General features: G+C 33.4%; 1 protein-coding gene across 1 annotated transcript; it reads left to right on the top strand.

The window, feature by feature from the left end:
* Positions 1-7,969: 7,969 nt before the first annotated feature.
* On the top strand, positions 7,970-8,560 carry LOC113380566. The gene has a single exon (XM_026619750.1). It carries the CDS (start codon positions 7,970-7,972, stop codon positions 8,558-8,560), a length of 591 nt encoding a protein of 196 aa, XP_026475535.1.
* The last annotated feature ends 1,711 nt before the right edge of the window (positions 8,561-10,271 follow it).

Raw genomic sequence — 10,271 nt, 5'->3', positions numbered from 1 at the left:
AAGTCTAATATCAGACACGAGCAAGTGCCAAACCTGACAGCGGGCGGTTCTGAAATAACAACTATTAATGTAAAAAGGGTCCAAAATGACTATAATATCGATTTACATCCCGGCAAGCGGACTGCAACTGACGGACCTACAAAACCTACTTGACTCAAACACACACGTCTTAATGGCAGGAGACTTCAACGCGCAACATACATCATGGAACTGCAACTACAACAAAGCGAACGGAATCCGACTCTACGAATATCTGACGGAACACAACACCACGGACGCACAACTACACTATCCTGACACGCCGACCAGATACGCCACCGTACAGGCACACCATCACAGCACGATCGATCTGGCCTTGACAAAAAACCTTCACATAACATCCGAACCCATAACTAGAACACTTTCCAACTCTGACCATAACCCTGTTTTTATGACTATCTCTGACAGACTCGACGTCGACCATACTCCAGAACGCAACATTTTAGATTATTCCAGAGCCAACTGGCCACTTTTTAGAGACAATATTACAGACAATATACAACACACGATACCCATAGAGACCAATACAGACATAGAGGAGGCTGTGACACATCTGACACGGACGATCACATTTGGCACGCTACCCCAACAAATATTAGTAAAAATTAAATTAAAGAACAATATAAAGAAATTGTGGCAACGCACTGGTGACAGACTACTAAAGGAACACGTGAACAGACTGACAAAAATTATTTATAATGAGATACGTGAGCACCGGAACGACACTTGGACTAAAAGACTAGAAAACATCAACACTGACCCAAACAAAGTTTGGCAAACAGCCAAAAGCCTGACCAGGAAAACAACACCAATCCCGCCGCTCAAACTACCTGAAAACAATTACACCACGATACCAGCAGACAAAGCAGAAATTTTGGCCACAAACTTCGAAAACATACACAAACAAAACGCCGACATGTCCAACGCAGACTTAAGACGAGACGTACGCAATTCTATTCAAAATTTCACTGAACAATTTAACGACAAAGACTTACGAATAGACCCTGCCACAGTTTCAGAAATAAAATCGACAATCAAAAAACTACCGAACAAGAAAGCACTCGGACCGGACGGACTACAAAATATAATACTGAAACAACTACCAACGAACGCATACATACTGATTACACGACTGGTTAACCATATAATGGCCAAAGGTTAACCATATTTCCTATCCTGAAGCCGAGGAAACAGTCAGACTCTCCGCAAAATTACAGACCAATCAGCCTCCTCAATACAGCAAAGTTACCGAAAAGATACTGCTCAAACAAATCAACAGACACATCAGACGAAACAAGATTATACCAGACACACAGTACGGCTTCAAGGAAAAGCACTCTACGTTACATCCACTCACACAGCTAATAGAAAACACTGTACTCAACTTCAATAGTCGAAACCATACCGAATGAACCTTACGGGATGATGAATCTACTGAGACCTCTTTTGAAACACAACAGCCCGCTAAGCGTGAAGAACAAGCGGACACTTTACTTGACACTCATAAGACCGACATACGCCGCTCCGGTATGGAACGCGACAGCCAAGACCAACAGACGGAGACTACAAGTAGCACAGAACAAAGCACTGCGACTGGTACTAGACAAATCAAGGAACCCACTGACGAGACACTACTACCCAACGAAATAGTTACATGAACAGACGGACATACCGACTATACTAGAGCACATAAAAAAACTCACTGAAAATTTTTACCGAAAGTGTAGGAATCACGATAACAGTACCATCCGCGCGTTAGGCCAATACACACCAGAAATAATATGATACGGGAATTATGCCATGCCAAATTACCTGATCGAGCCCCAGTAAATATATGAGCAATAAACCACTGAATGGATTTTTTTTCAGGAGAATAAAATTTTTCTCCTTTTTTTTATCCTTGTAAAATAATAATAATAAAATATTGTATAAATACAATGTAATGTAAAACTATACATCTTTGGGTAGAATACCTCAAGGTAGAAAAACCCACATTTAATTCAATGTATGTACCAATATAATGAATAAATTTTTATTTCTGTCTGTCTGTCTGTCAAATACTCACATAGACAGTTTTAGTGAAGTTTCAATAGATTTTAGTGAAATAAGTATTAAGTCCGGAATTGATTCTAAATCTTGCCTTTTTAAAGGCACCGGGCTTAATACTTACAAGTTGGATATATATTATTATATCTGTCAAAATTTTAAAGGTGAACGAGCCTTTTGCATACTTCTCTCCCCAAACGCCGGATTGGGGTTGCTAATGGGGAGGAAGTAAACACCCATTAGCAAGTGTTTTTTCTTTTTCAAAATTGTAAAGTCTTTTTATATCATTTTTAATAAATTTTAAAATCAGTGCGCAAAATCCTTCAGGAAGCAGAATAATTCCCGGGCAGGGACCTTGGAAAAAATTCAAGATGTCGAACAGAAATCAAAAGATGGACGTGCAGACAAGTACTGCACTAAAAAATAAATATGATGCGCTCACGGACCGTACAGATATGGATACAGATAGGGAGAGTGAGGATAACAGAAAGGTAACACGCCGAAAGAGGGCGAAAAAGAACAAGGAATCAGAGAAAACCACTACTAGGTCGAAACCATCTACCTCAGGCGTCCAAGAACACCACCACTAAAGAGGCAAAAATCCCACCGATTATCATAAAAGGTCAAATAGATTTAAAAACAATTAAATATATAAGAGAAACATCTAAAATTAATTTTAAATATCAATACCTCCATAATAATCTACACAAAATTTTCACTGACACCGCTAAAGAACACGAGAAAATCAAAAATTGAAATGCTAAGGGTCAGCAAATATCAATTTTATACCTACACAATCAAAGAGGAAATACCGAAGAAAATAACCATAACTGGTCTATATCCATCAATTACAGAGACTTTCTTGAAGATCTCCTGTCGAAAGGGATTAAAGCCAGGCAAGTAGAGCAGATAAAGAGGAAAACCTCAGATGGTAGTCAACACAAATTACCTATATACATTGTTCTCTTCGATAAAGACTAGAATATGTCGGAGCTAAGGTCGATTGGTGGACACATCTTCTCCTGGGTAGCCTATAGACCGCAGAACAGAGCGCTGCAGTGCCACAAATGTTTAAACTTCGGTCACACATCGTACACCTGTGACCTAAAGTACAGGTGTATAAAGTGTCTCAAAGTGCACGCGCCAGGAGCGTGCCAGAAACTACCACATGAGGCACCGTTGTGTGTCAATTGCAAGAGTGAACACCCGGCAAATTACTCCAAATGCAGCGCTCTTATAAACTACAAGGAAAAGAAGGAAAGCGACGCTCTCAGGAAAAGACAAGCGTAGAGACCAGCACCAACACCAGTGCCACTGACGAGGAGCTTCTCGTCAGCTGTAAACTCTACCAACAGTGGACCCAACGTCAGAAACTCCCTATCCCATCGTCACCATACAGATCAATGGTCCAGTCCTCACGAACAATGGTCCAGCCTGCACCATCATCATCACAGATCCGGCCTGCACTATTATTAATTAGAGATATTAGGCTATGAAATTATAATTATTAAGAAAGAGCAACACGAAATGTTGCTCTATGTGAGAGCACAAAAGCAAAATTATTCATCAACTTCTCATAATCCCATTGCCATTTCTTTTGAACTGCCCATTACAGATGCCTACAGATGTACAAGAAATGGAGATGAAATTAAGAAATAATGATGTTACTTTGGAATTGGTAATAAGTTCGAATATTGTTAGTAGCATGCATTTGCATATTGTCCCACAAGGATCAATTCTTGGACCGCTCCTTTTTCTTCTTTACATTAACGACCTACCTAATTGCTCAAATCTTTGTGACTTTATTTTGTTCGCTGATGACACTTGTCTAACCATCAAAGCTAGAACATACGATGACCTCATAACGAAATTGAACAGTGTCATGGATTCCGTTTCGAAATGGTTCAATATAAATAATCTTCTTTTAAACAACGACAAAACCCAAATTATTTCTTTCTGTACAGCAACGCGCGTAGCTAATGATATTTCCTCATTTACAATTAATAACTATTCATTTGACTCCTCTTCAGTATCTAAATTTCTTGGAGTTTATATCAATAAGAATCTTAACTGGTCTGAACACGTTTCCAACCATTTATGCTTCAAATTAACGCGTACATGCTTTATCCTGCGAACCCTTAAATCAAAAATTGGAATATCCAGTTTACTTTCTATTTATTACGCAAATTTCTATTCACACATTGCTTACGGTATCCAATTTTGGGGTTTCTCTAATGAACTAATTAAAGTTTTTAAACTTCAAAAGAGAGCAATTCGAATAATTTTTTCACTATCCTCCAAGACATCATGCCGTAATATCTTCAATGAACAAAAAATTTTAACAGTACCGAGTATATTTGTTCTAGTCACACTTAATTTCATAAAAAATAATCCAGACTCTTTTAATTTGTCTTCGATGTCAAATACCAAGCACGATACGAGACATAAAATAATTAAAGGTAGGACCTATAAACTACACAGTTCCTTTAATACTATCTGCGGTATGGGTATACAATTTATGAATAAACTGCCGTTACGTGTTCGTACCCTTGATAACAAGAAATTTCATAAAGTACTAAGTAATGCGTTAAAGGATTTAACTTTTTATAGCCCTCTGGAGTTTTTAAATTTCGATTTTTCAAATTACTTTCCCGAAAATCTCAACTAATCATTAACGCGACTTTTCCCGCTCGAAGAAATTTCTCTATTACAGGCAGCAGCAAGATCGATGGATCGACGATGGCAAAAATCCCTCCGAATCTACGGGCCCAAACCAACTGATGTCACTTACCAGCCATGTCTATGTGTACTATGCCCGTGACAACATAATTCGTTCGTTAAACTAAATACTTCTAAGTTACTATTATTATTATTATTATTTCTTTCTTCGTTTGTTTTTTCTTTTTTTTTTTTTTGTTTTATATAACTGTTATTGTTATATTGTTAAAATTCTTAATAATTAGTTAATTAAACACTTACAATTTAAAAAACAAAAAAACTTGTGAAACATTTTTTTTTTTTTTTTTTTTTTTTTTTTCTTAATTATTATTTTCATAAGACTGTTATTGTTAAAATACTTAATAATTAGTTAACTACAAACTTATAATTCATCAAAACACTTTAAAATTGTGAAACAAAATTTTAATTTTTTTATTTTGACTGTTATTGTTAAAATACTTAATAATTAGTTAACCAAAAACTTATATTTAAAAACACTTAAAAATTGTGAAATAAAATATTTCCTTCATCAAAATACCTAAAAATTTGTAAAATAAAAAATAAAAAAAATTGTAAAAATATTTGACAATAACAATAAAAATGATAATGATAATATTAATAATAATAATAATTACAATAATATAAGATACTTAAATTTGTTAAAATATCATAAAATAACCTAAAATTTGTTAATATTGTAAAAGTATGTATTGTAAAGCTTATTAAAATTACTTATTAAATTTTTAAAAACACTTGTAACAAACAAACTAGTTATATTTAAAGAAAAAAAAAAAAAAATTATAATTAAGTAAATATAAATAGGTTTATAGTAAATAAATTAAGTAATAAAATAGCTAATAATTAATTAAACTATATTAAACCTATAAAATATTGACTTAAGCCTTATTATAATATTAAATATTATACCGACGGCTTGTAAAATTAATAAATAAATAAATAAATAAATAAATAAATATATTAAATGTATGAGCATATATATAATTTGTACTAGATCGGCCAATTATTTTTACTTGGTGGGAATAACATGAAAAGAGCAGTTTTTCAATAGACATCAAAATCGAATTTATTAGTTAGCACCTGTGCTCAATGTTGTTGACATTGTGTAACATAATTCATTGATGTTTCAGAGGACTATGCCCAAGGATCACGTCGTTTAAAAAGATCATTTAAAACAAATGATATACAGACCACTGAAAATGAATCAAACACTGATAAAGATAGTGAGCCTGTTTTATTAAATTCTAAAAATGTCTCTTGCTTATTATCGCAAAAACGGCCTTTGAACAACAACAATAATAGAGACTATAATGCAAACGATGATTTAAATAACTCAGAACTTTCCGAAGGTGAAGAAATTACCCCCGCGGAGAATTCAGATATTGAAATTAGTGCAAAAGCTGCATTTGATAGTACAACGGCACAACCCAAAAGTTGTTTTTATTTTTTACAGTATTACATATTCTTATTTTTTACAGTAGACATCATATGATTCAATGGAATGGTTTCAGTAGATATCAATGGAAAAATAATTCAAGCTTCTGAAATTACGTGTGATTAGTATTAATTGTTGTGATAAAAACATTATAATATACTAAAAGTAAAATTACATTCACTCACACAGATTGTCTGAAAGTATTATTGATATTCAATTAGGTATTTGAATTTTTTTTTAATGGAAAGATCATATATAACAAAGTTTTATTTTTCTCGCAATAATTAAAAAGTTATACCAAATTAAAATTTGAGCGCCGACAAGTCCCGAACGAAGCAAAGCGCGTGTGACGTCATTCTGTTACGGGTGATTCATTGTAGGATACAGCTTTGAACATGTGCTATGCTTTGAACTTTTATTAATATCGTTCGGTCAATGTTAAATATTCAAAAATATATAAAAAATCTCAAATGTAAAATGTTATCGCTGTTGTTTTATACCATTATGTACAAATACAACAAAGACAACTCCTGAAAAAATGTTTTTGCATGTTCCTGATGACGAGAAACGTCAAAGAAAGTGGTTTCAAGCAGTGCACCGAGATTATCCTGAAACAAAATCGAATTTTTCTTGTTGTGAAGATCACTTTGATATAAGTATTTCAATTTTCTACTAATCATTTAAAGTTATCTGATAACTAGAAATAACTTTGATATATTTATAATTTTCTGACGTTTTAGGTTAAGCATTGAACTATATCAGATTGAAGATTAAGATGGTTTTGTTTCCTAATTATAAAAAACATTTATATAATTCTTATTATGCGTTCCTTTTGCAGCTAAAGGATGATATGAAAAATTATATATATTACACGACAAAGGTAGGTAAAGCTAAGATTAAAATTGATGTGGTACCACACAAGTTTGAATGTCAGCCTAATCGTAAACGACGAGGGACTTCTAGACCAGCTTCAGAAAAAAGACGAAGACAACAATTAATTCAAGAAATTTTGAGTGAATCTTCGGGTAATATGGAAATTGTTAATCCTCAGAAACCAAATATTGATGCCATAACAGGAAACAGTGTTGATGTTGAAAGTGATAATGCTCCTTCAAATATAATAATTAAAGTCAGTGTTGGTACACAAACACCAATCGATTTTAATAGTCGTGCTGTTGCTATTCAAGTAAATCCTAAATATTGTAGCAAGTCAGTCCATTGTGAACCTTAATCAGCCGGAGTAGATCAGTCCTGCTCACCAATTAAAACTGGTAGCATGAGTACTGCAACATCTCCAATAATACCAATAATCGAAGATAATCAGAAAAAATTGTCAGATAATAGTTTCACCACAAATTCAAACAGTTCTCGAGAGATTTATGAGCCTTCAGAGAATAGCGACTCGAGTTATATAGATTGTAGCTCACAGTCTCCTATAAAAAAGGTGAAATTGTAGAAGTCACAAATTATTTAATTAATGACAATTTGAGGGCCTATACTGGAGTCCCTCAAAAATTTAATGTAATGTTAGAACGTCTCAGTGTTATTTTTAATACCAATATGACTAATATAAAATTATCTTTAATGAAAATTCGACGCCAAGACAGTTTTGAAAGATTAAGCGAACAGTTCGGAATGAGTGTAAGCAACGTTAGCATTATTTTAAATAAAACAATTCCGGTATTGACACATTTTTTCAAAAAGCTTGTTTACATGCATGAGCTTGATAATATAAAAAGAATATTACCGATAACATTTAGATGTTCTTATAGTCATGTGGTAGCTATTATTGATGCATTTGAGATTCAAATCAAGAAACCTAGTGATCCAGAGCATCAATCATTAACTTGGTCAGAGTACAAAAAGTGTAATACTTTAAAATATTTAATATCTTGCACACCGGATGGCTTTATCAATTTCATCTCAAACGGATTTGGAGGTCGAACTTCAGATGAATTGTTATTTCAGGAAAGCGAAATAGTAGAAGAGTTACCCGAAGGTTGTGCTGTAATGGCTTATCGAGGATTCAAGAATATTGTTCAGCTTCTTGACAATAAAAAGATTGAATTAATTCGAACACCTTCAGTGAGTGCTGGAGTTAAATTATCACAATCCGATGTTTTACAAGGCAAACGAATCGCTGCCCTACGTATTCATATAGAACGCGTGATTGGACGAATGAGAGAGTTTGATTTTCTCAAACCTCATGCGGTTGTTAATCATAATATGTTACCTTTAACAGACTATATTGTTATCATCGCAGCAGCACTAGTGAATTTACAAACACCTATAATTTCAAGTTAAATTTAAGAATATTTTCATGACAAAAGAAATGGCTAAATAGCTACCATAACTATATCAATATTAGGAACATTTTGCTTTTATATATCCTGTATCATACATAGTTGAACTAAATTAACTTCAACTAATCGTTTTTAAAGGAAAATTTACCACGTGTTTATCAAGTTCCGTAAAATATAGCCGTAAGCACTGCGCCAATAGAGTAACGGCACGGTAGTCAATGTTAGGAGGTTGCAATTACAATCTGAAGTCACAGCCACGGTAGCCAATCGTGGCGCGTTAACGGTCACATGACTAATTTTTGAATTTAATCAATTTTTAAACGCTCATAACTAATTGAAAAAACTTTTTTTTTCTTTTTTCTTTCACATATCAATAAATTTAATAATGTGGTTTTAAAGCGCATAAAAATAAATGTATAATTTTTTTTTCAAATTCCCAATTGTGAGAAATAACATAATCACGATTAGTTATTGTACAATTTCTAGATATCCAAAGCTATGACCAATTGGCGCTATTTTTACAAAGCACAAATCGTCTCGATATGACAAATTTTAAAATAAGCCTGAATTATACCTTGCTGTATATAATTTAACAGCAGCTATCATCACCGCAACGGCAGTAATATGAAATATGTGTTATTCGTATTTTTTTGATAAATATGGAACAACTAAAAAACACCATTCTTGTTTTGCACATACTTTTAATTTAATTGCAGATAAAGCACTTGCTGATCCTGATGTTATAAATTTTGTTAAAAAAGTAAGAAACTTAGTCAAATGTTTTAGAACAAGTGTTGTAGCTTCAGACAAGCTGAAAAAGGCTTAATGTGAAAGTTTGCATGAGCCTTTAAAGTTCATATTAGATGTAAAAATAAGGTAGAATTCGTGTTACTACATACTAGAAAGATTTTTAAAATTATCTTCATATGTCGCACAAATTACAATCAGTGATGCAAATGCTCTCGGTATTGTATCAAAGGCTGAAGTTAAATTAATTAGAGAATTATCTAATCTATTGTAGCCGCTGGAGTACATAAATAAATAATTGTGCACTCAATACTATGTTACGGTGTCGAACGTTATATCTTTACTAGATCCACGCTTTCAAAACTTGCATTTGAAGTACACCAATGCTGACTTAAATGCAATAAATGCATTGAAAATCAAATTTGTTTGAATAGTTCTACTACAAGTTTAGATATTGATATCACGCCAGACAGTTTTGACTTTTGGCAGTTATATAAAAAAATAGCGCCAGACAAAACAAGAGTGATGAAATAGATTTATACTTAAACTAGTACAGACGCTGTTCTGTGCCCATGCCTAAAAACTCAAATTTTTTTAATAACCTATACTGATATTTACCTTTTAGTTAAATATAATCATTGTTTTTACACTACAATCTATACCGAAATGTAAGTACAATAGTGTGAGGGAGTACAAAAATGACCAGTCTCAATTTCTACACTTAAATTTCATTTATACAGTTAAAACATCAGCTACATCACAACATATGACATATATCAAACAGACAAGTATCGAAATATAATCATAAACATTGTAGGCGTACCTTGCTCTCCGTCGTCTTTCGAACTATTCAGATTGCGGAAACTTAATCCGCTAAGGACTAAGCCAAAGCCGTGTCTAGAAAAATTTTGCTTAACTGCAGAAAAAGACTAGGCCAGGTTCAATAATCTCAATATCACAGGGAC

The sequence above is a fragment of the Ctenocephalides felis genome, unplaced genomic scaffold (assembly GCF_003426905.1).
Source record: "Ctenocephalides felis isolate EL2017-DRISC unplaced genomic scaffold, ASM342690v1 CF-g0.4_SCAFFOLD_02220, whole genome shotgun sequence".
Classification (NCBI taxonomy): domain Eukaryota; kingdom Metazoa; phylum Arthropoda; class Insecta; order Siphonaptera; family Pulicidae; genus Ctenocephalides; species Ctenocephalides felis.
The sequence above is the reverse complement of the archived record's forward strand: the minus strand, read 5'-3'. Positions and strand labels throughout refer to the sequence as shown.

Coding starts and splice junctions, on each gene's coding strand:
- LOC113380566 (XM_026619750.1), top strand. CDS start 7,970: ATGCATGAGCTTGATAATATAAAAAGAATATTACCGATAACATTTAGA.